Here is an 18,237-nt window from a genome sequence, read left to right as displayed (position 1 = left end):
AGTTGTGGGGGCAGTTGTTGTGGTTGGAGCTTTTGTAGTTGTGGGGGCTGTGTTTGGTGTTTTTGGAGGTGATGTGTGTGTATTGGGGCAGCTGTTGTTGTTGGAGCTAATGTGAGTTGTTGTGGCAGCTAGTTTGGGTGCGTTGTTGAGTAGTAGTTGTGGGTGCAGCTTGTTGTTGGTTGATTGGAGAGCGTGGGGGCTAAGTAGTTTGGGCGGTGTGTATTGGAGCTTTGTGGTTGGGAGCTGTGTTACTAGTTGTGGGGGTGGCTTGTTGTGGTTTGTTGGAGCTGTTTAGCTAAGTTGTTGGGGGAGCTGTTGTGGTTGGGGCATAGTAGTTGTGGGGAGCGTTGTGTTGTTATTGTGAGGGCTTTTAGTAGTAGTTGTGGGGAGCTGTTGTGGTTGGAATGTGTTGAGCTATTGTGTTGGGAGTGTTGGCGGTGTTGTGGTTGGAGCTTTAGTAGTGTGGGGGTGTTGTTGTGTGTTTGAGCTTCAGTAGTTGTTGGGGGAGCTGTTGTTGTTGGGGCTATAGTAGATGTGGGGGCAGCTGTTGTGGTTGGAGTTAAAATAGTTGTGGGGGCGGTTGTTGTTTTTGGAGCTAATGTAGTTGTGGGGGCAGCTGTTGTGGTTGGAGCTTCAGTAGTTGTTGGGACAGCTATTGTGGTTGGGGCTAAAGTAGTTGTGGGGGCAGGTGTTGTGGTTGGAGCTTTAGTAGTTGTGGGGGTGGCTGTTGTTGCTGGAGCTGAAGTAGTTATGGGGGCAGTTGTTGTTGTTGGAGCTAATGTAGTTGTCGAGCCAACTGTTGTGGTTGGGGCTAAAGATGTTGTTGGGGCAACTGTTGTGGTTGGAGCTTTAGTAGTTGTGGGGGTGGCTGTTGTTCCTGGAGGTGAAGTAGTTATGACGGCAGCTGTTGTTGTTGGAGCTAATGTAGTTGTCGAGCCAGCTGTTGTGGTTGGGGCTAAAGTTGTTGTGGGTGCAGCTGTTGTGGTTGGAGCTTTAGTAGTTGTTGGGGGAGCTGTTGTGGTTGGGGCTATAGTAGTTGTTGGGGGAGCTGTTGTGGTTGGGGCTATAGTAGTTGTGGAAGCGGCTGTTGTTGTTGGAGCTTTAGTAGTAGTTTGGGGAGCTGTTGTGGTTGGAGCTTTACTAGTTGTGGGGGTGGCTGTTGTTGTTGGAGCTTTAGTAGTAGTTGGGGCAGCTGTTGTTGTTGGAGCTTCAGTAGTAGTTGGGGGAGCTGTTGTTGTTGGGGCTAAAGTAGTTGTGGGGGCAGGTGTTGTGGTTGGAGCTTTAGTAGTTGTGGGGGTGGCTGTTGTTTCTGGAGGTGAAGTAGTTATGGCGGCAGCTGTTGTTGTTGGGGAAGCTGTTGTTGTTGGGGCTAAAGTAGTTGTGGGGGCAGGTGTTGTTTCTGGAGGTGAAGTAGTTATGGCGGCAGCTGTTGTTGTTGGGGAAGCTGTTGTTGTTGGAGCTTTAGTAGTTGTGGGGGGAGCTGTTGTGGTTGGGGCTATAGTAGTTGTGGAAGCGGCTGTTGTTGTTGGAGCTTTAGTAGTAGTTGGGGCAGCTGTTGTTGTTGGAGCTTCAGTAGTAGTTGAGGGAGCTGTTGTGGTTGGAGCTTTTGTAGTTGTGGGGGTGGCTGTTGTTTCTGGAGGTGAAGTAGTTATGGCGGCAGCTGTTGTTGTTGGAGCTAATGTAGTTGTCGAGCCAGCTGTTGTGGTTGCGGCTAAAGTAGTTGTGGGTGCAGCTGTTGTTGTTGAAGCTGACGTAGTTGTGGGGGCAGCTGTTGTGGTTGTAGCTTTTGTAGTAGTTGGGGGAGCTGTTGTGGTTGGGGCTATAGTAGTTGTTGGGGCAGCTGTTGTGGTTGGGGCTATAGTAGTTGTGGAAGCGGCTGTTGTTGTTGGAGCTTTAGTAGTAGTTTGGGGAGCTGTTGTGGTTGGAGCTTTACTAGTTGTGGGGGTGGCTGTTGTTGTTGGAGCTTTAGTAGTAGTTGGGGCAGCTGTTGTTGTTGGAGCTTCAGTAGTAGTTGGGGGAGCTGTTGTTGTTGGGGCTAAAGTAGTTGTGGGGGCAACTGTTGTGGTTGGAGCTTTAGTAGTTGTGGGGGTGGCTGTTGTTTCTGGAGGTGAAGTAGTTATGGCGGCAGCTGTTGTTGTTGGAGCTAATGTAGTTGTCGAGCCAGCTGTTGTGGTTGGGGCTAAAGTTGTTGTGGGTGCAGCTGTTGTGGTTGGAGCTTTAGTAGTTGTTGGGGGAGCTGTTGTGGTTAGGGCTATAGTAGTTGTTGGGGGAGCTGTTGTGGTTGGGGCTATAGTAGTTGTGGAAGCGGCTGTTGTTGTTGGAGCTTTAGTAGTAGTTTGGGGAGCTGTTGTGGTTGGAGCTTTACTAGTTGTGGGGGTGGCTGTTGTTGTTGGAGCTTTAGTAGTAGTTGGGGCAGCTGTTGTTGTTGGAGCTTCAGTAGTAGTTGAGGGAGCTGTTGTTGTTGGGGCTAAAGTAGTTGTGGGGGCAGGTGTTGTGGTTGGAGCTTTTGTAGTTGTGGGGGTGGCTGTTGTTTCTGGAGGTGAAGTAGTTATGGCGGCAGCTGTTGTTGTTGGAGCTAATGTAGTTGTCGAGCCAGCTGTTGTGGTTGGGGCTAAAGTAGTTGTGGGTGCAGCTGTTGTTGTTGAAGCTGACGTAGTTGTGGGGGCAGCTGTTGTGGTTGTAGCTTTTGTAGTAGTTGGGGGAGCTGTTGTTGTTGGGGCTAAAGTAGTTGTGGGGGCAACTGTTGTCGTTGGAGCTTTAGTAGTTGTGGGGGTGGCTGTTGTTTCTGGAGGTGAAGTAGTTATGGCGGCAGCTGTTGTTGTTGGAGCTAATGTAGTTGTCGAGCCAGCTGTTGTGGTTGGGGCTAAAGTTGTTGTGGGTGCAGCTGTTGTGGTTGGAGCTTTAGTAGTTGTTGGGGGAGCTGTTGTGGTTGGGGCTATAGTAGTTGTTGGGGGAGCTGTTGTGGTTGGGGCTATAGTAGTTGTGGAAGCGGCTGTTGTTGTTGGAGCTTTAGTAGTAGTTGGGGCAGCTGTTGTTGTTGGAGCTTCAGTAGTAGTTGGGGGAGCTGTTGTTGTTGGGGCTAAAGTAGTTGTGAGGGCAGGTGTTGTGGTTGGAGCTTTTGTAGTTGTGGGGGTGGCTGTTGTTTCTGGAGGTGAAGTAGTTATGGCGGCAGCTGTTGTTGTTGGGGGAGCTGTTGTTGTTGGGGCTAAAGTAGTTGTGGGGGCAGGTGTTGTGGTTGGAGCTTTAGTAGTTGTGGGGGTGGTTGTTGTTTCTGGAGGTGAAGTAGTTATGGCGGCAGCTGTTGTTGTTGGAGCTAATGTAGTTGTCGAGCCAGCTGTTGTGGTTGGGGCTAAAGTAGTTGTAGGTGCAGCTGTTGTTGTTGAAGCTGACATAGTTGTGGGGGCAGCTGTTGTAGTTGGACCTTTAGTAGTTGTTGGGGCAGCTGTTGTGGTTGGGGCTAAAGTAGTTGTGGGGGCAGGTGTTGTGGTTGGAGCTTTAGTAGTTGTTGGGGCAGCTGTTGTGGTTGGGGCTAAAGTAGTTGTGGGGGCAGCTGTTGTGGTTGGAGCTTCAGTAGTTGTTTGAACAGCTGTTGTGGTTGGGGTTAATGTAGTTGTGGGGGCAACTGTTGTCGTTGGAGCTAAAGTAGTTGTGGAAGAGGCTGTTGTGGTTGGGGCTAAGGCTGTTGTGGGTTCAGCTGTTGTGGTTGGAGCTAAAGTTGTTGTGGGGGCAGCTGTTGTGGTTGGAGCTTCTGTAGTTGTTGGGGCAGCTGTTGTGGTTGGAGCTTTGGTAGTAGTTGGGGCAGCTGTTGTGGTTGGGGCTGAAGTTGTTGTGGGCACAGCTGTTGTGGTTGGAGCTTTAGTAGTAGTTGGGAGAGTGGTTGTGGTTACGGCTATAGTAGTTGTGGGGGCAGCTGTTGTTGTTGGATGTCCTGTGGTAGGGGTTGCAGTGGTGGTCACAGCTGGAATGCAAGTAATGTTATTGTGGCTAACATTTTTGAAACTTTAGAAACACCTGTAATATCAACTCTATCTTTTTTTTTGCCCCATATAGAGATGTAGGCTAATTTGGCAGAAAGCATGATAGTACTTGTTAGAGGTGTTGTTATTTCATTTACCTGGAGTTGTGGTTAATCCATTCTGTGCTGCAATCACATTCATTGCTGAAGCTGAAAATATTGAAATTTGGATTAAAAATTATATTTACATTCAAGATCACTTTTATTGACTATTTTTTGATAAGTTCAGTCCTCTTGAAACAATCATATAGCTACATATTTGTTCATATTTTCCTCCTGCATTTATTTTTGTGTTCTGTTCCCAGAGGTATAATATTTGAGCTCATTGACATTATCTATTGAGATTTTATGGACAAAAATGGACAGATGAAAAACTGACATGCTAAATCTTTTCCATGCCAGTGAATGTTTAAAATAATAATTTTACATGGGATCATGTTCTTTCAGTGACAAAATTATTTACTTTCTAGTATTATTGTAGAATTATGAATTATTTGTGTTTTCAGTATGTGATGCCTGCTTAAGCAGTCAGAATGTTGAGCTGTGATTAAAATACTTACCAATTAGACACAAAAATGCAACACTTTGCTTCATTTTTGTGTTTCCTTCCTCTTCAAAGCCTGAAAGACAAATATTTTCTTATTAATAATAATAATAATAATAATAATAATAATAATAATAAGCATGTTAATGTTTATTTAACAAGCCTCATTGTGCTATTTTTTATTGTGTTAACACTGTACCCCTAACACAGGGGTGCACTGGTTTTTGTTCCATCCAATTGTCTTAGCTTTAGTTATCTGACAGCTCTATAGCCTACACTTGTTCACTCATGTACTAGACCACAGTGAACTCTTTAGGATGCACTTGCAATCTGCGGCTGTCATACAGACGTCAGTTCAAGATGCATTTCTGCTAATTAAATAATTAAGGGCAGAAGTTGGTGCAAAACCCTGAAACGGATTGGCCCGTGTTGTGCACCCCTGCTCAATCATATCCCCTCATTCTTAGCAACACCACAACCCGATTTCTCTTTCATATGGTATATATCACTCCAAATACAATCACAATCAACATGCCAAGTATCAACCTGCAACTGTGCTCTGACAGTAAAATTATTTCAATAAAGTTCTGTGGCCATTTTCAGTACTGGGATCTGTTGTTCTCATAGTTATTGTATTATTTGCTTCTGAATTATGCATCAGGCAGACCAGTTGCTTCAAACAATTTTAGAAAAATGGAAAGGAATCGATTTCATACTATGAGTTAACTGTATGATCTACAAGTTGCTACAAGTATGTATTTCAACAAATAACAGTGGAATGGTGTACTAATGCCTATCTAGTATATTTTACAATGTATCACTATTTTGTAGTTGTTATCTGACAGCATTTCAGATAGATAGATAGACACATACATGCATACATACTGTACATACATAGAAAGACAGACAGACAGACAGACAGACAGACAGACAGACAGACAGACAGACAGACAGATAGACAGATAGACAGATAGATAGATAGATAGATAGATTGATAGATTGATAGATAGGTAGCATGTGAAGAGGAAGGTGTCTGTCCCAGATGTAACACTTTCAGCTAGAATTGTAAGTTAGTTGAGCTGAATTGTCTGACCATATATGATATGCTAGCAGAACACATCATGTAAGCATTCCCTGGAAGTTGGGAACACTTACTGTTGAGAGGGATTGTCAGAAATAGCTATGCATGTTGTGAAGAATAAAAATCCCATGTTCTCATTGTGTGTATTGAGCTATATTCCAAACAATTACATAAAAAGGGGATATAAAAAATTACTTAACTGGTTAAATTAAAGACTAAGATGAATCAGTAGGCTCCTAATTAGGTTGCTGAACACGTGCTTAAATTCTTTCACAAATTATTTCCTTAAACTTATTAACACAATGTAGGTTCAGCTCATCATCACTTGCTTTGTCTTTGAATTCTTTATTATCTACCAAATTTCAGTGGCCATCTGTCCACACGTTCAGCGCTTACCCATTAAGTCTATGTATTGATTAATCTAAGTCTTTAATTTTATCAGTCAAATAATTTGACCTCTTTGTGTAATTAAATAGGCCTTATTAGTTAAATTATTTAATTAACTCTAAACCGGAAAACCACCTAATTAAGAAATATTAACAGCATGGTAAATGTCTAGGATTACTGTTTTGGTTGGAACGAAAACCAGCATACCCAGGACCGAGGTTGGGATCAACTGCTCTAGTGGGATTTATATATATATATATATATATATATATATATCTTCAATTAGTTAAAAATTTTAAATCTACTAACTTACCTTTTGGAAAGAAATGAATCTGCTGTCCAGAAATCTTGTCTTATTTTCCAAATCGCAAAGAGGAACATCTGATAATATCAGGGAAATATTTAAATTTATATTGTATTCCAAGCTTTTCCCTCAAGCCAGACACTGTTAGCAGATCCAGCTGCTAACGTGAATGTGCTCTGAAATAAATTAGTGTCCTTCTGTTGCACTTGATGTACCTGTTTTCAGAAATGACTGGCCTGTGCTGATGTACATATTTATATAATGCCCTCCCCTCGTTGAACAACTACCTCTGCAGCATGTGACCTCTTTAAAAAAAATGTGTTGCTTTTTCCTTCTTGGCTTTCATGATGGTTTGTTTGATTGTGTTGTTTTATTCCCCTTACCCACTTGAGTGCTATTGCAGTGTTTTGGAAAGCAAATGATCACGACTTAGGGTTTTCTTGTCCCATATCACACTTGTTTGAATTGTATCTGTGTTAGTTTTAACCTGTTATTAAAAAAGTTTCAGGTTTGCATCTGTTACATTGCAACTGCTGCATGCAACAAAGGTTGTTCCCATATGAATAAATTCACAAAAATGTAAAGCGGAATTGCTTTCAATTTATTGAAGAAACAACAAAACATTTTTGGTTGAAGTGTATTGGTATTTATTTCAAACCCTTGGTCAAATGCATATTTGAATTGGTGGTAAAATTCATAAACACATGATCAGTGAGAATAGTTCAAAAATGCTTCTTACTAAATGCGGAATCATAAAAAACAATATATTATACAATAATATTGAATTGAAATATTTTTACATAATACTGTGTAATACATTGGAAAGTGCATGTGTCCTTCAAAAATTTCAGGAATCCCCAAGCATTTTTTTTTTCAAATGTGTTTATTCTAGGTATGTTAATGGTTGTCTATTGTTAGCTGATGAATCATAAGATACAGGAAGGGGAGTTCTTATCTTAAACTGGATGATCACACACAGGTATTCTTTCATGCATATACACATACAACTATGCAGGCACACCCTTTGTGAGATTATATTTCATGCATGATCATGGAATCCATATTGCTCTTCACTACTGAATATTCATTCCAGACATCTATGCCATCAAAGGACCATCTCCCACCAAGTTTTGACTTTATCTCATCATCAAAGCAATATGCATTTAAAAGTATGGGCTGCTTTACTGTTTTGGGGGATTGGTACAATGGCAGTTTTCCAGTTTATTGATTTATAAAATTACTCCTGCAAAGACTCACCTACGGGGTGCTTGCGTCTTTTTCAAAAACTCACCTGCACTCTACCTGGATCTCATTATATATTCATCTTAATCAGTTTGTTAGGTATGTGAGAATTTAGTTTTTTTTTTTTTAAAGTCTATTTCTTGAGTGCCCCTTATTTTTTTCAAATACCACATTTCACAGTAAGAACATGATACCAACAGTCAAAAATGATGGCAGTAGTGTGGTGGTGTGGGCATGCTTTGCTGCCTCGGGAACTGGACAACTTGCAATCATTGAAGGAATGAATTGACCGACCGGTCATCTGTCCATGAGCTAAAGTTGTAGCATAATTGGGTTACGCAGTAAGAAAATGATCCAAAACACAAAAGCAAGTCTACAGCTGAATGGCTGAAAAGAAACTTACGGAATAAAATTACGGTTTTGACAAAGCCATCATAACATCACACAGCACTGCACTTTCAATTGTTCCAAAGAGGAGAGAGGGATTTCTTCTTTGCCCAAGAACAATTAATGTATTGTTAAGGGAGGACTAGAGAAGATCTAGTGTGTACACCTTTTTCTAAAATAGCTTTGGGTCATTTACTAACACGTCTTTCCAAGATTATCATTAAAATGGTTCTCTCATGATGAGTGTTGTAGAGACACCAAACATAGTAATGTTGGGGTCTGAGAGTGACACCAATTATAGCTATGTTGTGGTTTGGGAAATACAAGACAAGATTATTTACAGAATTGATTTCTGTACTATTATGTTGACACACCACCTCAGGCAATGAATGTATAGAGCAGCCAGGCTAGAAGTAGCACCCAGTAGTAGACCAATACTTTGCAACATGCTGTAGTTTTTGAAGAATAAGTCAAAATCATAATGTGAGGTGTAGGAGCACATAATGTGTGCTGGTGTGGGGTTTCTTGTTTGAGCCATTTCGGACCCCTGGTGAACTCACCTTACCCATTATACACAGGACACCTTCCATAATTGCCCAATGTGCTCCTTTGATTTGATTAAAAATGTATATTTGTATTATCATTGTTGCTGTCATCAATTTTAGTAACTATATTTAATCAGGAAATTAGTAAAGAAAGAAAAAAAACAATGTTGCCTGACAGTTTTTATAGGTTTGTGCTCTTTTCTCTCATTTTGAGTGTCTGCCCTTCAAATTTGGTTCTGTACTCCACAATTTCAGATAATTAATCAAATCAATGCACATGGTTAAAGTGCACATTCTCAGCTTTTATTTAAGGGCATTTTTTATACATTTATGTTTCAACATGTGAGAATTACAGCACATTTAATAAATAGTCCCGCATTGTGTGTCATAATGATTGGGACAAATGGTGTCACAGGTGTTTCTGGTTATTCAGGTGTGTCCAATTGTTTACTCAGTTTAGATACAAGAGAGCTTTTTAGTTTTGATTTTAGCCTTTTTGTTCGCCTTTGCAGTCTGTTATTGGCATTTGTCAATATGATGACCGATGAAAGTCAATAGAAGCCATAATGAACAAGAAATTTTAAAAAACATTCAGAAACATAGGCCAAAGCTTACCAAATTCAACTGCTGCTTGAACGGTATTTTTCTTCATAAAATGATACTATTCATGCACAGATTTTTTTTTTCTTTTGGCTTGTATAATTCATTTCAAAGTACTGGTGATGGTCATATGATGTCAATGGCACTTGTGGCCAATAAGATAACTTCTTCAAACTGATTTTTTACAGATGAAAAAATGGCCTTGAGAAACAACAGTAGAAGAACGGGCAGGTTAATTGTTTTAAGAGTATAAAGCACAGTCTTTAAGCACAGTGCTTCCATAATTTGTGCCGATATTGTGCATCCACACTAGGTGATCCGTGCAGAATTTACACCTTTGCATACATAGTCCCCCTCCCCATTTTCCAGTGGCATGTTTTCTTATATATTATATCCTAGGTCATTGAATTGCACAAATTGCCATATGTTTTAGCAATTCAAGTGACCACTGTACTGATGTTGTCTAAGTGGCATTCTGGATAGATTGAATATGCCCCCCCCCCACCTCACAGATATTCTGTTAATCTTTGTTCTCAGTGCAGCCCCCTTCTGCTTTTACGCTCTACCTCTGCCAGGTGTCCTAATGCAAAGTGAATAGGGCCTATGCCCTATGCTACCAACAGAGACAAAGGCACTACAGTGGAATGTATTGTGGTGTTGGAAAGTATTCCGTATTGCCTGTATGAATGTATGACGTGAATGCAACACACACACCCATAACTAATATGCAATCCGTATCTTGCACAATGTCATACACAAACTATAATTCATAACTGGTTCCAGGTAAGCTGTCAGTCACAAAACAAATATTCTATGCTTTATGAATGCTTTATCGAAAATGATCTCTGCCAGATGAATTAAAAGGTTGACATAACACATAAAAGGGCATACTATATATAGAATCAATTATTATCTTTGTTACTTTGCTTGTTTCTTTCCTCTCATTCTGAAGTGGTTGTCTGGGAATAGGTGTGTATTTTTGACCTAGTTTATTGATTTTTACTATGCATACATATAAATGTGCTGAGCCACATATACATATTATGGTCATTCCCAGCGAGAAATTGCAAAGAAGCTTAATATTTCCAGATGCTGTGTTCAGTACACCCTCATAAGGGTCCAGCCAATGGGCAGTAACATTAACAGGAGGAGACCATGTAGAAGGATAACACCAAAGGTAGAATATAAACATCTTGTGGTGCCTAGCAAAATAAATTGTTATAAAACTGCATTGAACCTAAAAGAAACCTAAAGGGAACCATTACAGATTGAGTACATTCCAATTTTATGTCTCTTTTAGAGTAATCCTGCCTTACGTTTTTATTTCCCACATACAGAACTTTATGTTTAGCTGCGTTAAATTTCATTTGCAATTTCAATGTACTTTCAATGTACCTGTCAAGGTCATTTATATAAATGAGGAAGAGCAGTGGTCCCAGCACCAATCCTCGTGGGACACCAATTCCCACAGTACCCTGCAAAGATAAGATTCCCTCCTACTACTATTTGTGTCCTACCGTACAGCCAGTACTGAGCCCACTCTAAAATACATCCTGTATTCAATTTGCTAATAAGTTTCTCATGTGGTACCTTATGAAATGCTTTTTGTAAATCTAAGTAAATAAGCCTTGTTATAGTCAAACCGCTTGGTAATTTCATCAAAAAATACCAAAATGTTTGTCAGGCACCTTCCCTTGCAAAAACCATGTTGGCTACCCCATATGTTGTTATAGTCAAGAAACAATCCAAACTTCCTTTAATGAACGATTCCAGTATTATGGGCCCTGCTGGACACTGCACCTGGAAATCTTAAGCTTTTTTTGCAACTTCTTGCTGGGAATAACCTTCTTGTCACAATATTTTTACTTGGCCTTACACATCTAAGCCTAACGCCTTCTTCTTTGCCATAGTTCTTGCATCTTTAGTGCCTATTTTACTTGCACTGCTGCTAAAGGTATTAGGCTGTCCGTTGTTTAAAAAACATAAGGTAGGTAAGGTTTCGCTATATTTAATTAGCTTATTCTATTAATCTCTGTTCTCAGTGCAGCCCCCTCTCTCCTTTCACACTCTACCTCTTCCAGGTGTCCTAATGCAAAGTGAAGAGGGCCCATACTATCCACAGTCACAAAGGCACTACAGTGGAAGCACTGGAATTTGTACATTCATGTATGAATGTATGAACTGAATGCAATACCCACACCCATAACTGACATGCAGTCATTTTATGCACACATCGCTGACAAGAATCTTTGCCAGAGGAAGTTAAAGGTTGACCTGTGACGCATTATATATTGTGTAAATCTTAAATGTTGTTTTTGTTACGTGCTTATTGCTTTGCTATTGTTCCGTAGTTTTCATGATCATAGGTTGGAACTTATCTAGTTTTGTAAAGGCTGCTTAGACTAATTTGTACTACTGTGGGTTGCTTTGTCATCATTTGTGTTAAATTATGTCATTGGTATTACACTTAACTTTTTTTTTTTAAGACGAAGAAGGTCATCACTCATAAATTCAACCTTTCTGCATTAATACTTTAATACTTTAAAGCTTTAATACATGCTCTGTGAGCTGTGCAGATTTTAAAGGTGTAGCATTATAGCTTTAACCCCACTCCACCTCCCCCGGTCATTAAAAAAATATTAAGTTAAGCCAGACAGGGATTAGTTAGTTTTATTTTATTTATTTATTTATTTTAATTATTATTATTATTGCTTTTTTGTACTACTTGTGCAGTGGTCCAGCAAATAAAAGTCAACTCTACTCATGACTTTGTTTGGATCTGAAGAAAAGTCTGGAACTCCCTCAGCTTGAGAATTCCATGACCTAGATACTCAGTGATTGGAAACAACAGCATGGCATACAATAGTGTACCCTTTTAACAAAGAAACGAAACTGTGCTGTGAATGTATGGAATGAATTCACACTGATTGACTAGCATAATATTATTGTCAATTCACTGACTGAAAAAAAAAGATTTATTTGTGAATTAGTCTCATAATTGTTCCACATGAATCTACTTTGATGTGTAACATTATGTTTATTGTCCAAGGACCAATATGATAATAGTAGTTTATGAAGGCTTGATAGTTTGACTGGGATTTTACAGATATCAAATTTAGGAAAAAATAGAACATTTAGAGAGAGCAAGAGAGAGAGAGAGAGAGGGAGGGACTGAAATAAAGAATAATGAAGCTCTAAATGCGGAAGGAGGAAGAGAAAAAAATATTAGGCATTCCAGTGGGAGAAATTAATAAAAACAAAAAAAGAAAATAATACAGAATAAAACAGGTCAAACAAGGTCAAAGAAATGTGCAAATATGTAGCCTGGTCTTAATTTGCGTGACTTGATATTGAATAGTGGTATAACAGGAAATCACGCAATATTTAATACTTCCTTATATAGTTTGTCCAAGAAAGTATTATCTAACTTCCTAGGAATTACACAGTTAAACTCAGGCTATAACCAACCTAAACCTTTGATAACTATCAAGTGACTATATAGGTAGTCACTTGAATTAAAAGGTAATAGATGAATAGACGAGGTGTTTCTAAATATGTCAGTATTCGTTTTTTGGTATTTACCTTTTTTTATCAGTGGCAATTACCCAGGTATGTGCAATTTCTGCCATGTAATTACCTCGTAAATTCATAGTTCTTAGGAGACTGTAAAAGGAAGCATTGTTGATTTATGATATCTTTAACAATCTGATTATTTTAAAATATTATTTCTGAAATCTAAATGCAGTTTCCAAGAAAAAACACACAATCCATTAAGCTTCAATTTTATCACTCTTTTATACTTGATTTTACAAACCCACAACCACTCAACAACTCTGCTGCCCCCACTGAGGAACTCATAACAGGTGTGCCTTATGGATCAATCCTTGGCCCTCTTCTCTTTTCTATCTATACCAAGTTTGTTTGCTCTGTCATCTCCTCCCCAGGCCTGTCCTATCATTCTTATGCTGAGGACACACAACTCTTTTTCAGGCACTGATCCACCTTGAACTACTTTGATTAATGCTATAGTGATAGTTATGTAACGATATGTTATCTGTCCAGAGTAACAGCTCCTGTTTCCCAACATTATTAGTTTATTTGTTCCAGTCACCTGGATTTACTAATTAGAACAATATTCTGTCGGGAGGTAGAATTAATGAATGAAATCAGCTGGCTGAATTCATAGGTGAAAGAAACACACGTCACGACTTTTGCTTGCTGACCCCTGGACTTTCCATTTTTGATTATTAGTACATATATACCATGCATAACTTCCCAAAGGGCATTTTCATAATTTCCGTATCACTCATACTTCAGGCACTCTGGATAGCTCTTGTGCTCTTGATTATGATGGTTTTTGGCACTTAAATTTAAACAAATTGTATCTGCATTTAGCTATGCCATTTCAATTGATTAAACTCAAAATGTAATTATTATATTTAAAGTAATTGGGTTGAATGCAGCACATATAACAGATTATAAACTAGACAATATTATTGCATTAAAACTGGAACAGCTACTCCCTATTTGTGAGATACATTGCAGCTATCCCACTTCCAGATCCAAGTATTCCAGATATTGTTTATGAATTTTTATAGTCCATGTCCTTCACTTATGCTTTATTAAATATTCGTATATTGCTAACTGCAGTATGTCCTCATATAACTCTCGAATCACCAGGTGATTTTGCACAGCATTAATATTTATTTAAACTTCCTTGTCACAATTCCTCATCTTTGGGTGCAGCATCTGGTTGGACTGGAATCTGCTAGCAGAACTTGTCATCACTGACTCACTGCGGTTTTTGGCTTCGTTCGACGTCAGACATTCTTTTTCAAGGATTATTTTATACGTATCATTAAGGATATCTGTATTGCTTGTCACGACTGAATATTCACGCCATCAAAGGAGAAGCTGGCAGATGCATCTTGTGTGAGTTTGTGATACTGTACGTCTCCCACCAAGTTTAGATTTTACCTCATCACCAAGGGAATACACATACAAACGTATGGTAAATGGTAATGGTAAATGGACTGCATTTATATAGCGCTTTTATCCAAAGCGCTTTACAATTGATGCCTCTCATTCGCCAGAGCAGTTAGGGGTTAGGGGTTAGGTGTCTTGCTCAAGGACACTTCAACATGCCCAGGGCGGGGTTTGAACCGGCAACCCTCCGACTGCCAGACAATCGGTCTTACCTCCTGAGCTATGTCGCCCCATTAATGTTTGCAGGGATGGGTATTATGGTACCAGGTTATTGATTCATATAATTACATGTGCGGAGACTAAGCTACAGGGTGATTAAGTCCTTTCTTCCTTGCCCAAAAATAATTCATGTATGGATAGGGGAGGACTAGAGATGTTTTTTTTTTGTAACCCTTTTTATAAAATATGTTTAGGACACTTACCAACACATCTCTCAAAGATTATCATTAAAAGGATCCTCTCATGATGAGTATTGTAGTGATACCACACATGGTCAAGTTGGGGTCTAAGATTGACTGTCATGTTCTGGTTTGGGAAATACAAGACTTTGCAGCAAAATTATTTTTGGCTCTACCATGCTGACACACCACTTCAGGCAATGAATGTATGAAAGTAAGGCCAGTAGTTACACCCAGACAATTAATGCACAACATATAGTAGTTCTTGTAGACTACACTGAAATCATAATGCGAGGTGTAGGAGGGCATAATGTGTGCTGGTGTGGGTTTTTTTGTTTTGTTTGTGCCATTTCTGACCCCCTAGTGACCTCAGACCTCACCTCACCCACATCACCTGCCCCCTTTGTCATAACTGCCCAATGTGCCCCTTTGATTTGATTAAAATAACATACATTGGTAGTATCATTGCCGCTGTCATTAATTTTAGTTACTATGTTTAATCAGGATATGGGGAGTAATAAAAAAAAAACATTTATATAGAATTACTGAAGCTATATATATTTGTGACCATTTTACTGATGATGTCGAAGTGTATTAAGTTAATCTCCGTTCTCCACGCAGTCCCTCTCTCCTTTCACACTGTATCTCTTCCAGGTGTCCTAATGCAAAATGAAGAGGCCTATGCTATCCACAGACACAAAGGCACTTCAGTGGAAGAACTGGAATGTATTTTGATGTTCTAGTATAACCTGGTGCCGGGTAAGCCATAAATCAAGACAAATATTCCGTGCAGTTATTGCCTACTTACCGACAATGATCTATGAATTTAAAGGTTAACGTATACAGTATATGTACATGCTTGACATACGTTGCTTTGTTTCTGAAGTAGTTGTCATGCAGACAGGTAGGTAGGGCAGTAACAATATGGAATTTCTCATACTGCGGAGGCAGAGAGAGGTTTAATCGGGGTTAGTGGTGATATCGTTGGGGGAGGGGAATTGCACTTACAATAGTAATAGTAACAATAATAATATACAATATAATAATTATTATTATTATTAGGTGTGTGCCTCTTAAACGTGTTACCACCAAGTGTTAAGAAACATGCTGAACACGAAGGCAAATCTCGATGATTTATGGTTGTACCCAACAGACTTCTGGCAATCAAAAAATGCATAGGCGTGGGTTCAGTGCTGATTTAGATCACACTAACATAGTCAAATGCAACATACAAAGGTATATAAGCATTTAAAATGAATAAATTAATTAAGACCTTGCAGATTTTTGGAATAGCACACAGGTATTCCTGGTTAAATCAAGTTCTTATAACTTGTTTATTTCACTTTAAACATTGTAAACAAACAAGTGTAAATGTGTGAATGAATAAATAAATTAAACTGTGAAAATAAATTTACGGCATTGTCCGCTTTGAAATAACCGACCTTGCATTTTCAACAGGCCTACTTTAGCCCTCGTATCTTTAAATACAAAACCAATACTGTCCCCGTGTTTCATCCGGGTACTCTGGTTTCCTCCCACAGTCCAAAGACATGCAGGTAGGCTAACTGGAGACTCTAAATTGCCCATAGGTATGAGTGTGTAAGTGAATGGTGTTTGTGCCCTGTGATAGATTGGCAGCCTGTCCAGGATGTATTCCTGCCTCTCGCCCAATGCACGCTGGGACAGGCTCCAGCAACCCTGCTCAGGATAAGCGGGTGTAGATAATGGATGGACGGGTAACTGCAAACGTCTGTAAACAGGGCAAAGAAGTGGTCTTCGTACTTTCCCATGTTACACAGTGTTCTTATTCAGCCTTGACACATTATGAGGAACACAAGTTTGTTAACCTCTTCACCTTGTTTCGGCTTCTCCAGCCAGTTTACCGCACCAGCGCAAGTTCTCACGTGGATTTTTTTTTTTTGCATGCTTCTGCTCTCGCAAAAATATGAAAGCAATATTTACAATTCCATTTGTTAATCATTAACAAACAAAATGTAACCATGTGCATTCTTGTAAGATTCTATTGCGTTTTGTTAGGTTATCTTTTTTCGTAATGCACATTGATTGTCTTTTCTTTTTTTTTTTTAAATGACTGCTGGACTCAGTGTATCTCAGTCGACTCAATCGATTTTTAATACAAACCTGCTAGATGATCGACAGACTTTTTTTATCGTTGTTAAAATCCTGTGAAACATGCCTACTCACAATGGAATGAACAGCGTTATATGGTTTAATGGTCTGCTTTACTTTTTTGTTGCTGGTACATGCCAAGCACATTTTAGACATTGGCTTACTGTTAGCCTACTCTGCTGACCATAACGAGATGTCTTATTGGAGGCAAGCCAGCCAGCATCTTGATCTTTATCTGCTTAAATAAAACATTCTGACACCTTGTTTTTTTATCTTCAAGACAGCTTCAAAAGCTTACCGTAAGGTGAATAATAATAATAATAATATTATTATTGTTATTATTATTATTTACCTTACAGTAAGCGTGCGAAACTGTCTTGAAGATACAAAACGAGGTGACATCGTATCAATTCAATTCAGTTAGTCAAGGATGGCCCGAGGGCTATTTAAAAGCATTGCAGTAATGAAGGTTACAGGCCCAAACCCACGGTACGTCTCCCTGAACCACAGTACGGCAGCATGACGATTGTTATTGCAGCCTTGGAAGTAGGTATGAATATGTTTGCCATGACTTAATTCACTTATTTTTACTACTTTATGTCTGCTTTGCCATCATTGGTGTTAAATTATTTCACTGGTGTGACAGTTTTTTTTTTTTTTTTGTGTGGGGGGGGGGGTTGGCATCTCCCCATTGCACCTTACCTTTTCCTGTGAAATTTGCAGATTTTAGCATAAGTTCAGTAAGCACCATCAGTGGAACTTAGGTCTTTGTTTCCATGTCACAAGTCGCTCTCGGTGTTCAGATATTTGGAATGTTTGCACATTTAGGGTAAGTGGGAGGTGGCCAACTGACATTTAGTTCAGCAGGGACAAGCGGAAAACTATCTTAGTTCTTTAGAATGGTAGCAGAACAACATCTGCTATATAACAAAACATAGCATAATGACAACAAGAGACAATTCAGCCCAAAAACACTCTCTGTTTTCCTGACTAAATGGTACCTAGTGCTCTGATTTCCTAACAGACTAGATAGTAACTAACGCTGTATCAAGCCTGGTCTTGAAAATCCCCAGAGGTTCTGCCTCTACTACATGACCTGGCAGGCTATTCCACACATTGATTACTCTCTGTGTGAAAAAAAATATTCCTAATGTCTGTACAAACTTTACCTTTTGCTAATTTCCATTTATGTGCCCTCGTTCTACTAACAGAACTCAACCTGAAGAATCTCTTGTTAGTTCACTTTTTACCCACTTCTGGATTTTGTTTAAATCGTCTTGGATTACTTTAGTAGATTCCAAACTATCAGCTGGGACCCTCAGTTTTGTATCATCTGAAAATCTGACAAACGTGCTTTCTATATCCCTGTCCAAGGCCATTGATATAAATGAGGAAGAGTAGTGGCCCCAGCACCAATCCTTGTGGGACTCTACTTCCCACAGTTCCCTGCTCCGACAATATATCTCCGACTACTCTTTGTGTTCTACCCTGTAGCCAGTTCCAAATCCACACTGCAATACTTCATGTAATTAGTACTGTCTTTATTTTGCCAATAAGTCTCTCACAGGGTTATCTGTTCATGTTCATCTGTTCACATTAAGCAATACGTTCAAGCAAT

The 18,237-nt window shown here is 39.4% G+C and overlaps 1 protein-coding gene across 1 annotated transcript; it reads right to left on the bottom strand.

Moving 5' to 3' along the window:
* Nucleotides 1-370: 370 nt before the first annotated feature.
* Nucleotides 371-4,027, bottom strand: LOC135256043 (mucin-2-like). The gene is made up of 2 exons (XM_064337918.1): nt 1,694-4,027; nt 371-390 (listed from the first exon to the last, which is right to left on the bottom strand). Exons 1-2 carry the CDS (start codon nt 3,390-3,392, stop codon nt 371-373), a joined length of 1,719 nt encoding a protein of 572 aa, XP_064193988.1. The 5' UTR covers nt 3,393-4,027.
* Nucleotides 4,028-18,237: the final 14,210 nt, after the last annotated feature.

This window comes from Anguilla rostrata, chromosome 5 (genome assembly GCF_018555375.3).
Source record: "Anguilla rostrata isolate EN2019 chromosome 5, ASM1855537v3, whole genome shotgun sequence".
NCBI classification, from domain to species: Eukaryota; Metazoa; Chordata; class Actinopteri; order Anguilliformes; family Anguillidae; genus Anguilla; species Anguilla rostrata.
This window is presented reverse-complemented; position numbering and strand designations above follow the sequence as displayed.

Coding starts and splice junctions, on each gene's coding strand:
- LOC135256043 (XM_064337918.1), bottom strand. CDS start 3,392: ATGTCAGCTTCAACAACAACAGCTGCACCTACAACTACTTTAGCCCCA. Junction 391..1,693: donor AGCCGCAACCACAACAGCTG/GCTCGACAACTA, acceptor CAACCACAACAG/CTCCCCACAACTACTACTAA.